This window comes from Bombina bombina, chromosome 1 (genome assembly GCF_027579735.1).
Source record: "Bombina bombina isolate aBomBom1 chromosome 1, aBomBom1.pri, whole genome shotgun sequence".
NCBI lineage: Eukaryota > Metazoa > Chordata > Amphibia > Anura > Bombinatoridae > Bombina > Bombina bombina.
In genome coordinates this window covers 924507381-924527131 of record NC_069499.1, presented here as the reverse complement: position 1 = coordinate 924527131, position 19751 = coordinate 924507381, and the positions used below count along the sequence as shown (strand labels likewise).

The 19751-nt window shown below is 40.8% G+C and overlaps 1 protein-coding gene across 4 annotated transcripts in view; it reads right to left on the bottom strand.

Moving 5' to 3' along the window:
* ANKRD11 (ankyrin repeat domain containing 11) overlaps positions 1–19751 on the bottom strand; it is a 1020931-nt gene that overhangs the window by 38311 nt on the left and 962869 nt on the right. For all 4 annotated transcript variants that reach the window (XM_053690514.1, XM_053691658.1, XM_053691096.1 and 1 more), the window contains 2 exons: positions 12783–12926; positions 4169–4261 (listed from right to left, as the gene is read on the bottom strand). In XM_053690514.1, the coding sequence (XP_053546489.1) occupies positions 4169–4261; positions 12783–12926 (237 nt within the window). The remainder of the gene's footprint in view (positions 1–4168; positions 4262–12782; positions 12927–19751) is intronic.

Sequence of the window (19751 nt, the reverse complement as noted above, 5' to 3'; positions counted from 1 at the left end):
ACCCTAGAACCTTTGTGAAGATCCTAGGTGCTGTGGCCAACCCGAAGGGAAGAGCCACGAACTGAAAATGTTTGTCCAGGAAGGCAAACCTTAGGAACTGATGATGATCCTTGTGAATAGGAATATAAAAGGTATGCATCCTTCAAGTCCACGGTAGTCATATTGACCCTCCTGGATCATTGGTAAAATTGTTTGGATGGTCTCCATCTTGAAGGATGGAACTCTGAGAAACTTGTTTAGACTCTTGAGGTCAAAATAGGTTTGAACGTTCCCTCTTTTTTGGGAACTACGAAAAGATTTGAGTAAAATCCCTGTCCCTGTTCTAGTCTTGGAATGGGACGAATTACTCCCATAGTGAAGAGGTCTTTTACACAACGTAAGAACGCCTCTCTTTTTATCTGGTCTACAGACAATCATGAAAGAAGAAATCTCCCTCTTGGGAGAAATTCCTTGAATTCCAGTTGATACCCGTGGGTCACGATTTCCAGTGCCCAGGGGTCCTGAATATCTCTTGCCCAAGCCTGGGCAAATAAAGAAAGTCTGCCCCCTACTAGATCCGGTCCCGGATCGGGGGGCGCCCTTTCATGCTGTCTTTGTAGCAGCAGCGGGCTTCTTGGGTTGTTTACCCTTGTTCCAAGCCTGGTTAGGTCTCCAGACGGACTTGGACTGAGCAAAATTTCCTTCCTGCTTTGTGGAGGAAGAGGAAGCAGAGGGTACTCCTTTAAAGTTTCGAAAGGAACAAAAATTATTTTGTTTACCCCTCATCTTAACAGACTTATCTCCTGAGGTAGAGCGTGACCTTTACCTCCAGTAATGTCAGAAATGATTTCCTTCAACTCAGGCCCGAATAGGGTCTTCCCTTTAAAAGGAATAGCTAAGAGCTTTGATTTAGATGACACATCAGCAGACCATGATTTTAACCATAACACTCTAAAATGGCAAATCCTACATTTTTTAACGCAAATTTAGCAATTTGAAAGGCGGCATCTGTAATAAAAGAATTGGCTAGCTTGAGAGCCTTAATTCTATCCAAAATGTCCTCTAAAGGGGTCTCAACCTTCAGAGACTCTTCTAGAGCATCAAACAAAAAAGCTGCTGCAGTAGTAACCGGAACAATGCAAGCTGTTGGTTGTAAAGGAAACCCTGATGAATAAATAATTTCTTTAGAAGACCCTCTAACTTCTTATCCATAGGGTCTTTAAAAGTACAACTGTCCTCAATAGGAATAGATGTACGCTTAGCCAGGATAGATATAGCTCCCTCCACCTTAGGGACAGTCTGCCAAGAGTCCCGAATGGTGTCTGATATGGGATCCATTTTCTTAAAATTAGGGGGAGGAGAGAACGGTATACCCGGTCTGTCCCATTCCTTCTTAATAATTTCCGAAATTCTTTTAGGAACCGGAAAAATATCAGTGTAAGTAGGTACCTCTAGATATTTGTCCATTTTACACAATTTCTCTGGTGGAATTACAATAGGGTCACAATATCCAGAGTCGCTAAAACTTCCCGAAGTAACAGGCGGAGGTGTTCAAGCTTAAATTTAAAGGACATGACGTCCAAATCTGTCTGAGGTAACATACTTCCTGGGTCTGAAAGTTCTCCCTCAGACAACAATTCCCTGACCCCCAACTCAGAGCCCTGTGAGGGTACATCGGAAATAGCCAACAAGGCATCAGAGGATTCAGTATTCACATTAATACATGACCTACTGCGTTTACCCTGTAACACTGGTCATTTAGATAATACCTCTGTAAAGGTAGTTGACATAACTGCATCCATATCCTGCAGAGTAAAAGAATTAGACGCACTTGAGGTACTTGGCGTCGCTTGTGTGGGTGTTAAAGGTTGTGACACTTGTGGAGAATTAGATGGCATATCCTGATTCTCTTCAGACTGAGAATCATCCTTAGGCACACTTTCTTTACATAAAATATGATTTTTACATTGCAAAGCTCTTTCAGTACAAGAGGTACACAAAGTAAGGGGGGTTCCACACTGGCTTCTAAACACATAGAACAAGTATTTTCTTCGCTTTCAGACATGTTAAACAGACTAGCATTAGCTACAATGGATGTCTTAACTTTAATTGTGGTATCAAGAAAATGTTGAAAAAAAAGGTACTGCGTCTTTAAATAATAAAAGTGTAACAATTTTTCTGTCTGCACAAAAAAACGATTTTAGCACTTAAATCTTATGCTAAACAGTTCAATTTTGCCAAAAATGAATGCACTATTTCAGCAATAAACTAAATCATCATGTAAAAAGTCTTTTTTTTTATCTAGAAAAAACTTTAAACGATAACAGCCCCTGAATCTTGCCACAGCTCTGCTGCGGCGCCTACCTGCCCCTTGGGTACACAAAATGGATTCACCAATGATCCGGTGACTGAATCTCAACTTTTAGGCCCCACCGGAGCTAGTGCCTGCTGTCTGCTAGTGAGGAGAAACTGTACGTCTGAGCGCGCAAATTGCGTAAATATACAGTCTAAGACAACAAAAATAACTGAATCTCAACTTTTAGGCCCCACCAGAGCTAGTGCCTGCTGTCTTCTAGTGAGGAGAAACTGCGCGTCTGAGCGAATTAGGCCCCGCCCACCGTTTGCATGATTTCTCTCCATAACCGCATGGGAAGCGGTTTAAATAAGCCATGAGGTCTGTACTAACATTTTCACCCCAAACAAAGTTATGCCATAATAAATGCCTCCTTAACCGCATGGTAAGAGGTACTGATAAGCCATGTGGTCCCCTGATATTATCGCACACACTATATTATCGCACACACTGTATGCCATACATAAAGTGTCACATATGCCTTCTCCAGTGTCAAGCCCCTCTTGAATACATACTCATTGTAATCAATATGGTAAACTAGTAATGTCAGTAACACCCTATGCCATCCAGGTCTACTGCTTACCCCTTCCCTTACAGGGAAAAATGTCAGCCAGTTTTGATATAACATGTCTCCTCAGAAATAAAGACTGAACATACCTCAATGCTGCTTGTAGCATGACACCGGTCTCCACAAAGATTTCTCTTGCACTACCTTCAGAAGCTCTGTGGGAACCAAAATGGATCTTAGTTACATCTGCTAAGATCATCAACCTCAGGGCAGAAATCTTCTTCTCCATAGCTCCCTGAGGAAAATAGTACACACCGGTACCATTTAAAATAAAAAAAAACTTCTTGATTAAAGGATATAAAACTAAAACCTCACTTTACCTCTTCCTATTACTAACACAGGCAAAGAGAATGACTGTGGTGGAGGGAAGGGAGGAGCTATATATACTCTGCTGTGGTGCTCTTTGCCACTTCCTGTTAGCAGGAGGTTAATATCCCACAAGGAAGGATGAAATTCGTGGACTTGTCGTATCTTGTAGAAGAAATTATTTTGAAAAGATTAAAGTGCCATAAAACATGTTGAGATCTGTGCATATCCTAAAAGGGCTAATTAAGTAAAAATAGTTTGCATAAAAAGATTTGCTGCCAAGTATTTGAAAATAATTTTCAAAAATTAGCAAAATGACTTACATAGCCATGCTGTCTGGAGTAGTCTGATCCCCCCCCCCCCCCCCCCCCTTTATCAGTGATTGGCTTTAGAAACACAGGCATTGTATTTCAATTGAGTTCACATCTGCTTATTTGCTTCTAGGTATGTTCCAGCAGATAAGTATTAAAGTCTTGCATTCTACCAAACAAAGGTGGATATAGATGCAGCCATAGAAGGAATTGTGTGAGGGAGTTAAAGCTGTACAATTTGGAAACGTAAAAAAAAAAAGGGTAAATGGCGAGGCACTGCAGTATAAATTTGCAGGTAAAGTACATATAATATTTTGTCTCTATCCCAACTTGTTTTATATCCCTTTAATACACTCTGTAGGCTGAAGGTGTGTTGGTTTAAAAGCCTAGACAGCAGTCAGGACATGCCTGACCATTGCAAAACACAAGGATATTGCACAGAGAACTATCTTAGCTAATTCACCTCAAATTTGGTGAAATTAATCTAAAGCCAGCACAAACAGGATTTTGAGTGAAGGGGAAAGAAAGTCACATATTTCTGTACATTTCCTAACTGCTACTAGAGGTGATATGTTATTTCAAAAGTAAATATACAGTCAAAGACCACAAAAATAAGAGAAAAAAAGGCTTTCCCGCATGTACAAGACATACCTTCATTCTATCATATTTGTCATCCACATCTTGCAGCCAGGACAGGAACTGGCGAGCATTGAAACGATCTCTGACAGATTTATTTTCATCTCCCTGTGGAGCAGATAATCATGAGAAAACTTTAAATGAACTATTAAATTACACAGGAGAAGAGGTTGGTTATCACAATATCAGATCATATTTGGAAAAGCAACGAATTTGTTGTACAGAGTAAACTTATTACATTAGAAAGCCCTTCAAGGAGCATTTACAAGTACACTTTACACATGGATGCTAATTTGTGTGTGTGTGTGTGTGTGTGTATGTATGTATATATATATATATATATATATATATATATATTTACATACATATATATATATATATAAATACATACACACACACAAAAGTGACAATGAACTGTCTGACAGGATTTGTGTACTTTAAAGGACAGTCTACACTTAAGTCATCTTGGGAGTAACAGGTCTGCTGTATCATAAACTTGTAATCTTTATGAACATTTATGCCCCCAACACGAAAAACAACTCACCTTTTATAAGAAAATATTTTAAAGTATCCTTGATGATGCTTTACACACCCAAACAAACAAGATTATACATTCTTCTCCTTCCCAAACTGCATACACAGCACAATAAATTACATACTAGCAAATCAATCTGGTCAGATCACTCAGCTGTAACACTCAAAATTCAATGACAAAATTCACCTACAAATTAAAGGACACTATTCTTAATCGTCCTGAACTAAAGGAGAAACTATATACCTTACTTAAAGGGATACTAAACCCAAAAAATTTCTTTCATGATTCAGAGAGAGCATGCACTTTTCTAATTTACTCCTATTATCAATTTTTCTTTGTTCTCTTGCTATCTTTATTTGAAAAAGAAGGCATCTAAGCTAAGGAGCCAGACAATTTTTGGTCAGAACACGGGACAGCACTTTTTTATTGGTGCGGTCCATTCAGCAAGGACAACCCAGGTTGTGAACTAAAAATGGGCCGGCTTCTAAACGTACATTCTTGCTTTTCAAATAAAGATAGCAAGAGAATGAAGAACATTTCATAATAGGCGTAAATTAGAAAGTTGCTTAAAATTGCATGCTCTATCGGAATCATGAATGAAAAAATTTGGGTTCAGTGTCCCTTTAAGGAATTTTTCACACTCAATTTGCTCCCAAAACAGTGACCCTTTTATTGTATGGGAAGAACATAAGTGATTTATGAGGGGTGAGCTCATCAAAATTAAGGCACAACTCATGAAACAAAAAATAATACAATATATGGAATTAACTGATACATTTTCCACATTAGTATTTGACCATAAACGAGACCCACAAAACCAAATATTATTTGAAACCCTGCAAAAAAAAAAAACAAGGCAAAACTCTACAAGAGTTACTACTCCACAAATATAACATGATTGCTATGAGAACAAAACAAAGATTTTTATGAGACTTTCAGTGCATGAACTTGTAACTCCAACAAATATAAAAAACATGAATTATGCTTACCAGATAATTTCCTTTCCTTCTGTATGAGGAGAGTCCACGGCTTCATTCCTTACTTGTGGAAATACAGAACCTGGCCACCAGGAGGAGGCAAAGACACCCCAACCAAATGCTTAAATACCTCCCCCCCACCTCCCTCATGCCCCAGTCATTTTGCTGAGGGGACAAGGAACAGTAGGAGAAATATCAGGGTATAAATGGTGCCAGAAGAACAAAACCAAATTTTCCCAACTGAGAATTCAGGTGGGGGCCGTGGACTCTCCTCATACAGAAGGAAAGGAAATTATCTGGTAAGCATAATTCATGTTTTCCTTCTTAATATGAGGAAAAGTCCACGGCTTCATTCCTTACTTGTGGGAAACATATACCCAAGCTCTAGAGGACACTGAATGAAAACAGGAGGGTAAAAAGGCGGACCCTGTTCTAAGGGCACCACAGCCTGCAAAACCTTTTCTCCCAAAAGCTGCTTCTTGCGAAGCAAAAACGCCAAATATTAAAAAATAAAAAAAAAATTGTAAGGAAGACCAGGTAATTGTCCCACAAATCTGATCCCTAGAGGCCTCATTCTGAAATACCCAAGAGGAAGCCACAGCTCCAGTTGAATGAGCCATAATACTCTGAGGAGGCTTGTGTCCCGCAGGCTCATAAGCCAAGCGAATATGCTCCTCAACCAGAAAACCAAGGAAGGGGCGAGGCCTCCTGCCCCCCACGTTCCCCAGAATAAACACAAACAAGGAAGAAGTTTGACAAAACTCCTTTGTAACCTGAAGAAAGAACTTTAAGGCCCGAACCACATCCAAGTCATGAAATAACCGCTCCTTCAAAGCAGAAGGAATGGGACACAAGGAAGGACCACAATCTCTTGATTGATGTTGCGATCAGAAACAACCATAGGAGGAAAACCTAACCTGAGAGAAGAGCCTTAGCCACATGAAAAACTAGGTAAGGTACCTCACATTGCAAGGCAGTCATCTCTGAAACTCTGTGCGCTGAAGCAACAGCCAGTATAAAAAATAACCTTCCAAGACAAAAATCTTGAGGTCAACGCCATGCATAAGCCCAAACGGAGCCTTCTGCAAAACTTAGTACAAGATGTAAACTCCAAGGAGGAGCACTAGAGTCCACAGCTGCATTCATTACTTTTGGGAAAACAATACCCAAGCTATAGAGGACACTGAATGCTAAAATGGGAGGGTACAACAGGCAGCCCATTCTGAGGGCACCTGGCCTGAAACCACAACCCAACAAAAATCCCGCTTCGTCCGAAGCCAAGAAAATATTTGAAAAGAAAAAGGCCCCAAGGACACTGACTCGCACATAGACCACAGTCTTGCTAAAAACTGTAGAAAACAGCCTCAACTGAGCCAACACTCCTCCAGGAGACCCATCTCCTCAAAGTCGGTCCACAACCGAAAACTCCCAAAGGGGAGAGGACATGGAGGAACAAACAAGGATTCCCGGAAGACCCAAACAGGGCGCAAGAAGATCCAAATAAAAAATAGAAAACCCCAAAAAGCAAGCCAAGCTCACAGAGACCCTAAGGGATCCTGAAACCAAGGGAAGGCAACGCCCAAACCCCAAACTGTACAGAACCACAAGGTTGAGACCAGGGATCAGAACAGAGAAGAAAAGTTCTCCGAAAAACACAGAGCAACCGCCCCCCCCCTAAAAACGACTGAAACCAGAGTCCCAAGTTGCCAGAAACTTGGAATAACTAAATATTTCCAGGCAACGCGTGCATCAAACCCAGAGAGCAACTTCTGAACACCACACGCTGCAGTCATACTAGGATGAGACTGAAAAGAAAATACTTGCAGCCAAGTAAAAGGCATCCGAAGATAGATAACCAACACCAACCGACTGACTGTTAACATCCACTAAGTAGTAGGTACACGGAACACCGGGCCAGTCCAAGCAACAGGCAGGTCTGAAGGACAGGGGAACAGAAAGGACCCCAACCACCAGCCCCCAGATAAAAGGGCATAATATGACAGCCACAGCCACCCCAACAGAGCTCGGGTGCCATCCAAGAGGACCCCATAGAGATAGACCAAAACAAGCAGAAAAGCCCTATGAAATCTAGCCCAACACTATATGTCAGTCTCAATACAGCACCCACAACAGGTACTCCCAAGGAGAACCTCATAGAGAGAGGCCTAAAAAGACAGAAGAGCCCTATGCTCTAACATGGAGACTGCAACCACAGACGGAACAGAACAACCCCAGAAAAGCTGACCGCTCTTTTTACAGGATAAACCACCTGTTCCAACCACCTGCACACAGGGCAGGACTACCACCCTCCAGAGAGAGGAAACCCCCACCTCTTTAAGAAAGGCAAAAAAAACCCCTCCCCCCTAAGGAAGGGCACAGCCAAATAAACAGCATACACACTCACAAGGCCAAAGCCCTAATTTGAGCCGAATGAAAACCATCCAGGCGCCACTGATATGAAAAGGAAAACTCCCCAAGAAGGGAAGTACATACCAATTAAGAACAAGGCCGGCCATGAGGAGCCTAAGTACACAGCACTCCTGGCCAAGCTGCTAGTAGCTAAACTAGTGAGACCATAAGTTATAGCCTATGTTCCCTGGAGAACTGGAGCTCCCACACCAGCCACAGGATCATATAAATCCAGAAAAATACCAGATGATAAGGCCATGAAGAGAAAGTACCTGCACCACAGCGGGATCCAGCTAGCAAAACCATGGGGCTAACTACCAATCAGACCAGCTGGCTTAGGCACAGAAAGATCCTGGCAAACAAAGGCACGAGCCCCAGAAATGTTTAAACAATACCCCAGGGAACACCATACCGTCCGAATAAATACAGACTATACAAGGGATAAGAATAACCCATAAAACGGGTCTAAACATAAATCCCAACCCAAAGGGAAGAGAACACCCCTACAAAAGGTCCAACTACAAAGGAGCTAGGGCACAACAGAGCCGCTAAGATTCTAAGCACCATAGGCGTACCACAAACTACTAGGACCAAGGGGGAACCTCAGGGACAAAGCCACCCGAAGAGAGAGGTACCAAAAGCTAATCTCCATAGCGTACAAAACCAGAAGACAACCTCCAAGGAAAAAGAACGCATAGCATCCCAAACCCTGGAAACAGACCACAAAGCCTATTATTCCTAATTAGGAATGACTAATTCTCAGGAAAAGACCACAAGGTCAACCTCCAAGGAGAAACGGACAAAGTCCAGAGATCTCGACCCGAAGAAAGAGTCCTCAAAAAGTAACATGTCCAAAAGGACAATTTCAATAGCCCTAGAAGGACAAGACCGCCCAAAACAGCAGCAAGGAGGCCCTAAGAACCTCCAATCTTCAACCCACGTGGGGAAGGAAACACTCAAATCCCGACAATATCGGAACCAATGGAGTGTGACGAACTAGAACTCCACCGAGTCCCAAACGACCAGCTCAAAGGCAGCTGAGGACTGAACCAGTCCCTTATGCCCCATGGACCCTCAGGTCCCCTCACAATGCTTAGCTGACACTTGTAAAAACAAGCTAAGAAAAAAATAAATAAAAATAAAGCAATCACTCAGCACCCTAACCGGACCAGCCAGGCAGAACAGGAGCCACGTGTCTGAAAGAGGCCTCAAGACAGAAGGAGCTGAACACAATCAAAACCAGTCTGAACCATAGCCTTTACTGTCAAGGCCGCAATATTCGCCCCTAGGGAGGGAGAAAAACGTCAGACAACACATAGGATTAAACGTGTCCCCAGAACAACTTCCGTAGAAGTAAACAGTGCGATCAAGAAATCAAGAGCATTGATTCTAGAAGAAAAACTCCCAAAGGAGTAGGAAACCAAACATGAGCTTTTAAAAACAAAGTCATCCTAAACGGATTAAATAAAAGAAAAGGCAACCCATAGGTTTTCGCCTAAAAGGAAGAGACACACCCGCAGGACTAGCCTAACGGAACCCTGCTCATCCAAGCTCAGATTGGAAAGTATACTCAATAACCAGACTATAAAAGATTACTTAATCCCCTTATATTTAATTCTGTGAGCTTTTCGAAGACTGCGAACACCTATATCCATTAAGGATGGGATCGTCCAACAACGCCAAAACGTGCAGTAACAGAACCCGAAGGCGCGCCAGTCTATAACGAAAAACACAGCACATTTCCACCAGAGCATCAGGAAAAGTCGCTCCCCCTGAGAGCTGAACGGGCCACCCCATGCCTGTGGGGCCCGGGTTGACTGGACACGAACATAATCTTAAGCAGACATCTGGAAGCTGCAGATGTGCCATCGCCTTTAGGATTTGAATTTGGAAACTTGTTGCAACTTCCGGAGGGAACAAACCCCCATCCAGGGAAGGATAAGCATAATCTGGGTCACCAGCACGTGTAGCAACAGTAAGTGGTAGGGAACTCGCCACTCGAGGGACAGCACCCACAGAGGCGGATGGCTCAGCGGTCTCTAGATTGCCCGATCCCGAGGAATTGAGCCCTCTAGCACAGTCTATGTAACATAACTGACTGTCACCTGTCATCTGGGCCAATTCGTTTTCATTACAATGAGTAGAATCTGAATCAGAGACCACTTCAATCTCAACATCAGAATCCTCCATAACTTGGATATGAATACAAAAAATTGGATCAAATAAGAAAAAAAAAAATCTAAATGGCACCTCACCCCCACAATGGCTGGGGCACTCACCCCCTCCTATGCACCAGACACCAGCGGATCAGAATTTCTCCATCACCACACGGCCAGGAATGTGGAACTGGAGAGTCAAAAACGTGACCACGCCCGGTCACAGGGTAAGCCATACAGTCCAGAAAAAGCACGCCCGACCGCAAAGGCCGCGTCTTATGTTCCACAAAACCATGAGCCTAAGTAACACTACACATAAGCAGGTCGAATCACAAACATGATTAAAGAAACCCTGTTCATATAAACTCCCTTAGGAGATATTACCCTTGACTCCAAGATACAAATGGAGCCTCACTGAGACCCTGATTACTCTCGGGAAAACATTTGTAATACAAACCAATCATGAAACGATCTTACCAGAATCTACGTTGTGGAACAGGAACACGGCCCTTCAAGTGTGGCAGATAGTAGCCTCGCCTCTGCCATGGACTTGAGAGAAGAAAGCAGGCAGCGAAACTCGTCAACGCCGATTTCTTATAGAGCTGTTAAAAATGAGTCGGGATGGTTTCACAGAAAGACTCTCCATGCATCTCCGGACTAACTTTCATCCAGGATTACTTAAAACTCCAGTACCATGCCGAAGAGTACTACCCTCCATAAGAGACAAATCTCAAATTTCTGCCACTTCTCTGCCAACCTCCTGGGACGAAAAACAAAGAATGAGTGAGGGATGAGGGGAGTGGGAGGAGTATTTAAGCCTTTGGCTGGGGTGTCTTTGCCTCCTCCTGGTGGTCAGGTTCTGAATTCCCAAAAGTAATGAATGCAGCTGTGGACTCTTTCCATTTATGAAGAAAACAAGATAAGGAGGATGACAAGAAAGGGCAGATAACTAAAAAAAAAAAAAAACTCTTCTAGCCAAAGATATTGCCAAAGAAACAGCACCTTCCAAGATAAAAGTTTAATATCCACCTTATGCATGGGCTCAAAAGGAGGAGCCTGCAAAACATTTGGAACCAAGTTAAGACTCCAAGGAGGAGAAACTTGTTTCATAGCAGGCTTAATCCTGACTAAAGCCTAAAACGAACAGTAAATATTAGTAAGATTAGCAAAACTGAAAGGAAAGAAATCTGACCTCATAGAATTAGCGGATAAACCTTTATCTAAACCATCCTGCAGAAATAGCAAAGTCCTTGGAATTCTAAAACAGTGCCAGGAAAATCATGATCCAAACACCTTAAAATATAGGCCTGTCAAACCTTATGATACATTTTTCTAGTCATTAGGTTATGATCCTGAATTAAAGTCTGTAGCACACATTCTTACATTACTTACATGCCTCAGCACTTATTAAAGTGCAAACAATTCTCCTATGATGAAGCCAGGGAAACAGAGAGTGTAAGCACACTCAAAGGAGCATAGCAGTAATCTTCAGGACGACTTCCTATGACATCGCAGCAAGATGGCAGCATCCACTAAAGCTTTACCTGGCCAAAAACAAGGCCTCTGCACACAAGCCCGGAGTTCTTAGGAGGACCGAAGCCCAATTGAAGTTATTTTCAAGACCTGTAAGTTCCCCAAGCTAGAAGCGAACGGCAAATCTCAGCAGCCGGTTTGGTAAAAGAGGTAACTCCAGAGATGCCTTTAGAGGGCCTAAGCCCTATGGAGGCCTGTCCAAAACTCAATTGCTGCTGCAGATTACTTGAGCTGAAAATTTAAAAAGCAGAAGCACCTGGTCAGTTAAGGAATATAAGCTTGTAAATGCCTTTGGAGGGCCGAAAAGCCCAATAGAGGCTTATTCTAGCCCAGCTAAGAAAGCAAAAAAAAAAGATCCAAGCAGCTAGGTCATACAGTTCAAGTGAAGGTAAAAGCAGCAGATAGGGTCCCCTAGCCCTGTCCACCATATAGGATGAGTAGGAAGGGGTGGAGTAGTCAGGAAAGTATTACCTGGTAAGTATTATCCAGGAATATGGGCCGAGATATATGATTTGCTGTTAAGGTAGTTGGGACAAAGCACATTTAAAAAAAAAAAAATACAAAAGGTGTTTTAATTCCTTTTGAAGCGCCATCCATTACTTATCACAACAGCACTGAGGACTGCTTCTGAGTACTGGACCATTTAATGAAATACAAGCAAATTCCAAGGATCTACAAGGAGCAGCACACTGTAGCCTGTGAAAAAGGCTGATTCACATGTCAAGCCTAAAGTCCTGACAGGCGTCTCTGAGGGTGAGAAGTCTCAGAATGGTTTGAGAAACCGTTTCAGTCTTCTTTCTTGATAAAATCACTGAGCACCTTTAAAGTTCTACCTTCCACTTGTGGTGGCAAAAAAAAAAGCTTCCTCAAGAATTTATATGAATATTCTGTATTACCATGTGGTTGGTAATGATCAACTTATTATTAAAGCATACTTTACTTTTTTCGAATTAAAGTGAAATGTTTATTTTTCTGTTAGAATATTAGGAAATAATGCAAGTTAAAGCTTTGTTACTGACCTGATTTTCCAGAGGCATGTTATATACCTCTGAGTCCAGCAGCATTGTGCAAGCACTGAAAGGCACAGCCTGGTTGGCAATTGTCCTGGCTGCTCTGCAGTGAACACGCAGGTTCTCCTGTTCACAGGACACAATGAGTTTCTCCTATAGGACAAAATATTCAATATTTAGACATAAGGAACTGTATATTTGTGTGTCGTCTTATGTAATACACTGTAGACCTCTATAGTATTGTACACTACAGGCTACATTATATTAAAATTAGAAAGAAAGAAATCATTGTAAAAACAAAACTCCATTAGTGTGTATGAGCATTTTAAGTTATATTGCAGTATTGGTTTTGTGCTTCCTACTAGTTGTAACGGTATGATTATAATTGGAAAGAGACTCGCTTCTGCAAGAATGACAAGAAAACAATGATATCCAGGACAGGAATGCTTTCTATTTAAAATGCAGGAACATTCAGAATTATCCTCTTTTAGATGAAACAAAGATAAAAACTTACTACAATATCCCATTAGATGTCAACAGTATACTAGTGTCAATTCAGATGAATCGGTGCCCGGTTTTTAATAATCCTATTAAAAACAAGGGCACTTTAACTCATAAAAATTTACATTTCACTAGTTTTCTTCAAATCAAGGAAGTTTTCTTCCTTTTAATCTTCACAGCCGCTCCAGCGATTCCTTCCTCTTCATACGTCAGAAATGATGAATCTGGCTCCCCCCCCCCCCCCGGGGGAATCATGGCCTGAGGCAACGCCGTGATTGAAGGAAGCCGGATTCGTCAATTTGGACCCGTGATAAGGGCTTGCGACAGGCGGAGGAAGTGCTGCAGTGGCTGTCAGGATTAAAAGGAACGTTATTGGAAGAAAACAAGTGAAATGTAATTTTTAAAAAAAAAAAAAAAAAAAACATTTTTGAGGTAAAAATGGCTTTTACAATAGTCATATCAGGAAAGATACAATTTACATATGTCATGTAGGGATAAACGAAACAACAAAAAAAGGTCAATACAATACAGCATGTGGAAACATCAACACATAGCACACCGACATGACATGATATTCTAGGAACCTCATTTTTTTCTTTTGTTGGTTCATAATGTCCTCCAAGCAAACAGGTCCACTCAAGGGACCATAAACTGCTGTCAACCACTGAGGACACATTAATGAAGCTAATATCAAAAAGTCCAGTGTGAATGGATATATAATAGCGGCAAACTTTGGGTACTGTAACCAATATCAAAATATAAAAATACAGGACGACACCTAAATTACTCTCAGATAGTGTCAATTAACATCAAATGCCATAAACTGATAAAAGTATTGCACTGAAACAGTCCTCAGTTGCCACTGTAAACATAGTTAGTTATTAACATTGAACATTGGTAATAACAAACAATAGTACAATTATTAGTCTAGACAACTTTCCGTTAAACAGAAAATCATAAACATAGCAAATTTCTTGTACTAGGGCCCAAAGAACCTATTTAAGGAATGTAGGAGAAAACTTAGTCACGGTTTTTCAGACTAGGCAGAAGCTACTTAAAGGGACACTCAATCAAAATTAAAATTTCATTATTCAGATAGAGCATGCCATTTTAAACAACTTTCCAATTTACTTCCATTAACAAAATGTGCACAGTCTTTTTATATTTAAACTTTGAGTCACCAGCTCCTACTGAGCATGTACAAGAATAAGCGTGTATGCATTTGTGAATGGCTGATGGATGTCACATGGTACGTGTATGCATTTGTGATTGGCTGATGGCTGTCACATGGTACAGGGGGAGTGGAAAAAGACATAACTTTTAAAATAGTCAGAAAAAAAATCTACTACTCATTTGAAGTTCAGACTAAGTGCTATTGCATTGTCTTGCTATCTTGCATTTGTTGTTTATGCAAAACTACTGTATTGGCTGGTCCTTTAAAGGTACATTAAACACTTTGAGATGGTAATATAAAATGATAAAACATAATTTATGTAAGAACTTACCTGATAAATTCATTTCTTTCATATTAGCAAGAGTCCATGAGCTAGTGACGTATGGGATATACATTCCTACCAGGAGGGGCAAAGTTTCCCAAACCTTAAATGCCTATAAATACACCCCTCACCACACCCAGAATTCAGTTTAACGAATAGCCAAGAAGTGGGGTGATAAGAAAGGAGCGAAAGCATCAAAAATAAGGAATTGGAATAATTGTGCTTTATACAAAAAAATCATAACCACCACAAAAAGGGTGGGCCTCATGGACTCTTGCTAATATGAAAGAAATTAATTTATCAGGTAAGTTCTTACATAAATTATGTTTTCTTTCATGTAATTAGCAAGAGTCCATGAGCTAGTGACGTATGGGATAGCAGATACCCAAGATGTGGAACTTCCACGCAAGAGTCACTAGAGAGGGAGGGATAAAATAAAGACAGCCAATTCCGCTGAAAAAATAATCCACAACCAAAATCAAAAAGTTTTAATCTTATAATGAAAAAAACTGAAATTATAAGCAGAAGAATCAAACTGAAACGGCTGCCTGAAGTACTTTTCTACCAAAAACTGCTTCAGAAGAAGAGAAAACATCAAAACGGTAGAATTTAGTAAAAGTATGCAAAGAAGACCAAGTTGCTGCTTTGCAAATCTGATCAACAGAAGCTTCATTCCTAAAAGCCCAGGAAGTAGAAACTGACCTAGTAGAATGAGCCGTAATCCTTTGAGGCGGGGATTTACCCGACTCCACATAAGCATGATGAATCAAAGACTTTAACCAAGACGCCAAAGAAATGGCAGAAGCCTTCTGACCTTTCCTAGAACCAGAAAAAATAAAAAATAGACTAGAAGTCTTTCTGAAATCTTTAGTAGCTTCAACATAATATTTCAAAGCTCTAACTACATCCAAAGAATGTAAAGATCTCTCCAGAGAATTCTTAGGATTAGGACACAATGAAGGGACAACAATTTCTCTACTAATGTTGTTAGAATTCACAACTTTAGGTAAAAATTTAAATGAAGTCCGCAACACCGCCTTATCCTGATGAAAAATCAGAAAAGGAGATTCACAAGAAAGAGCAGATAATTCAGAAACTCTTCTAGCAGAAGAGATGGCCAAAAGGAACAAAACTTTCCAGGAAAGTAATTTAATATTCAGAGAATGCATAGGTTCAAACGGAGGAGCCTGTAAAGCCCTCAGAACCAAATTAAGACTCCAAGGAGGAGAAATTGACTTAATGACAGGCTTGATTCGAACCAAAGCCTGTACAAAACAATGAATATCAGGATGATTAGCAATCTTCCTGTGAAAAAGAACCGAAAGAGCAGAGATTTGACCTTTCAAGGAACTTGCAGACAAACCCTTATCCAAACCATCTTGAAGAAAATGTAAAATTCTAGGAATTCTAAAAGAATGCCAAGAAAATGTATGTGAAGAACACCAAGAAATGTAAGTCTTCCAGACTCGGTAATAGATCTTCCTAGACACAGATTTACAAGCCTGTAACATAGTATTAATCACTGAATCAGAGAAACCTCTATGACTAAGTATTAAGGGTTCAATCTCCATACCTTCAAATTTAATGATTTGAGATCCTGATGGAAAAATGGGCCTTGAGATAGAAGGTCTGGCCTTAACGGAAGTGACCAAGGTTGGCAACTTGCCATCCGAACGAGATCCGCATACCAAAACCTGTGCGGCCATGCTGGAGCCACCAGCAGTACAAACGAACGCTCCATTAGGATTTTGGAAATCACTCTTGGAAGAAGAACCAGAGGCGGGAAGATATAAGCAGGTTGATAATTCCAAGGAAGTGACAACGCGTCCACCGCTTCCGCCTGAGGATCCCTGGATCTGGACAGATACCTGGGAAGTTTCTTGTTTAGATGAGAGGCCATCAGATCTATTTCTGGAAGCCCCCAGATTTGAACAATCTGAAGAAATACCTCTGGGTGAAGGGACCATTCGCCCGGATTTAACATTTGGCGACTGAGATAATTCGCTTCCCAATTGTCTATACCTGGGATGTGAACCGCAGAAATTAGACAGGAGCTGGATTCCGCCCATACAAGTATCTGAGATACTTCTTTCATAGCCTTAGGACTATGAGTCCCCCCCTTGATGATTGACATATGCCACTGTTGTGACATTGTCGGTCTGAAAACAAATAAACGATTCTCTCTTCAGAAGAGGCCAGAACTGAAGAGCTCTGAAAATCGCACGGAGTTCCAAAATATTGATTGGTAATCTCGCCTCCTGAGATTCCCAAACCCCCTGCGCCGTCAGAGATCCCCATACAGCTCCCAACCTGAAAGACTCAAATCTGTTGAGATCACAGTCCAGGTTGGACGAACAAAAGAGGCCCCTTGAACTAAATGATGGTGATCCAACCACCAAGTCAGAGAAGAACGAACATTGGGATTCAAGGATATTAATTGTGATATCTTTGTATAATCCCTGCACCATTGGTTCAGCATACAAAGCTGGAGAGGTCTCATGTGAAAACGAGCAAAAGGTATTGCGTCCGATGCAGTAGTCATGAGACCTAAAATTTCCATGCACAAAGCTACCGAAGGGAAAGATTGAGACTGAAGGTTTCGACAAGCTGAAACCAATTTCAGACGTCTCTTTTCTGTAAGAGACAAAGTCATGGACACTGTATCTATTTGGAAACCTAAAAAGTAAATTGATCCTCCAACCATGTCTTTGAAGAAACAACACAAGTTGATTCGTATGAGATTCTGCAGAATGTAAAGACTGAGCAAGTACCAAGATATCGTGCAAATAAGGAAATACCGCAATACCCTGCTCCCTGATTACAGAGAGAAGGGCACAGAGAACCTTCGAAAAGATCCTTGGAGCTGTAGCTAGGCCAAAAGGAAGAGCAACAAACTGGTAATGCTTGTCTAGAAAAGAGAATCTCAGGAACTGATAGTGATCCGGATGAATCGGAATATGGAGATATGCATCCTGTAAGTCTATTGTGGACATATAATGCCCTTGCTGAACAAAAGGCAGGATAGTCCTTATAGTCACCATCTTGAATGTTGGTATCCTTACATAACGATTCAATATTTTTAGATCCAGAACTGGTCTGAAGGAATTCTCCTTCTTTGGTACAATGAACAGATTTGAGTAAAACTCCAGGCCCCGTTCCAGAACTGGAACTGGCATAATTACCCCAGCTGACTCCAGATATGAAACACATTTCAGAAACGCTTGAGCCTTCACTGGGTTTACTGGAATGCGTGAAAGAAAGAATCTTCTCACAGGCGGTCTTACCCTGAAACCTATTCTGTACCCTTGTGAAACAATGTTCTGAATCCAAAGACTTTGAATCGAATCGATCCAAACATCTTTGAAAAATCGTAACCTGCCCCCTACCAGCTGAGCTAGAATGAGGGCCGCACCTTCATGCGGATTTGGGAGCTGGTTTTGACTTTCTGAAAGGCTTGGATTTATTCCAGACTGGAGAAGGTTTCCAAACGGAAACTGTTCCTTTAGAGGAAGGGTCAGGCTTTTGTTCCTTATTCTGACGAAAGGAACGAAAACGATTAGCAGCCCTATATTTGCCTTTAGATTTTTTATCTTGAGGTAAAAAGGCTCCCTTCCCCCCAGTAACCGTTGAAATTATTGAGTCTAACTGAGAACCAAATAATTTATTACCTTGGAAAGAAAGAGAAAGCAATGTTGACTTAAAAGTCATATCTGCATTCCAAGACTTAAGCCATAAAGCTCTTCTAGCTAAAATAGCTAAAGACATATACCTGACATCAATTCTAATGATATCGAAAATGGCATCACAAATGAAGTTATTAGCATGTTGAAGAAGTTTAACAATGCTATAAGCATTATGGTCTGACACTTGTTGCGCTAAAGCCTCCAACCAGAAAGTTGAAGCTGCAGCAACATCAGCCAAAGAAATAGCAGGTCTCAGAAGATTACCTGAACATAAATAAGCCTTCCATAGAAAGGATTCAAGCTTCCTATCTAAAGGATCTTTAAACGAAGTACTATCTGCCGTAGGAATAGTAGTATGTTTAGCAAGAGTAGAAATAGCCCCATCAACTTTGGGGATTTTATCCCAAAACTCTAATCTATCAGATGGCAAAGGGTACAATTTCTTAAACCTTGGAGAAGGAGTAAATGAAGTACCCAGACTACTCCATTCCCTAGAAATTACTTCTGAAATAGCATCAGGAACTGGAAAAACTTCTGGAATAATCACAGGAGGTTTAAAAACTGCATTTAAACGCTTAGTAGTTTAAATATCAAGAGGACTAGACTCCTCCATATCTAAAGCAATCAACACTTCCTTAAGTAAAGAACGAATAAACTCCATCTTAAATAAATATGAAGATTTATCAGTGTCAATATCTGAGGAAGAATCTTCTGAATCAGATAGATCCACATCAGAAATAGATAAGTCAGAATGAGGGTGGTCATTTAAAAATTCATCTGAAATATGTGAAGTTTTAAAAGACCTCTTACGTTTAGTAGAAGGAGGAATAACAGACAGAGCCTTCCGAATAGATTTAGAAACAAATTCTTTAACATTAACAGGAACATCCTGAACATTAGATGTTGAAGGAACAACAACAGGTAATGGATTATTACTAATGGAAATACTATCTGCTTTTGATAGCTTATCATGACAACTATCACAAACAACAGCCGGAGGAACAGTTACCAAAAGTTTACAACAAATGCACTTAGCTTTGGTAGAACCGACATCAGGCAGCGCTTTTCCAGAAGTAGATTCTGATCCAGGGTCAGGTTGTGACATCTTGCAATATGTAAAAGAAAAAACAACATATAAAGGAAAATGATCAAATTCCTTAAATGGCAGTTTCAGGAATGGGAAAAAATGCAAAATGAAACAAGCTTCTAGAAAACCAGAAGCAACTGAAAAGTGAGACTGAAATAATGTGAAAAAACAATTTATGCTTACCTGATAAATTTCTTTCTCCTGTAGTGTG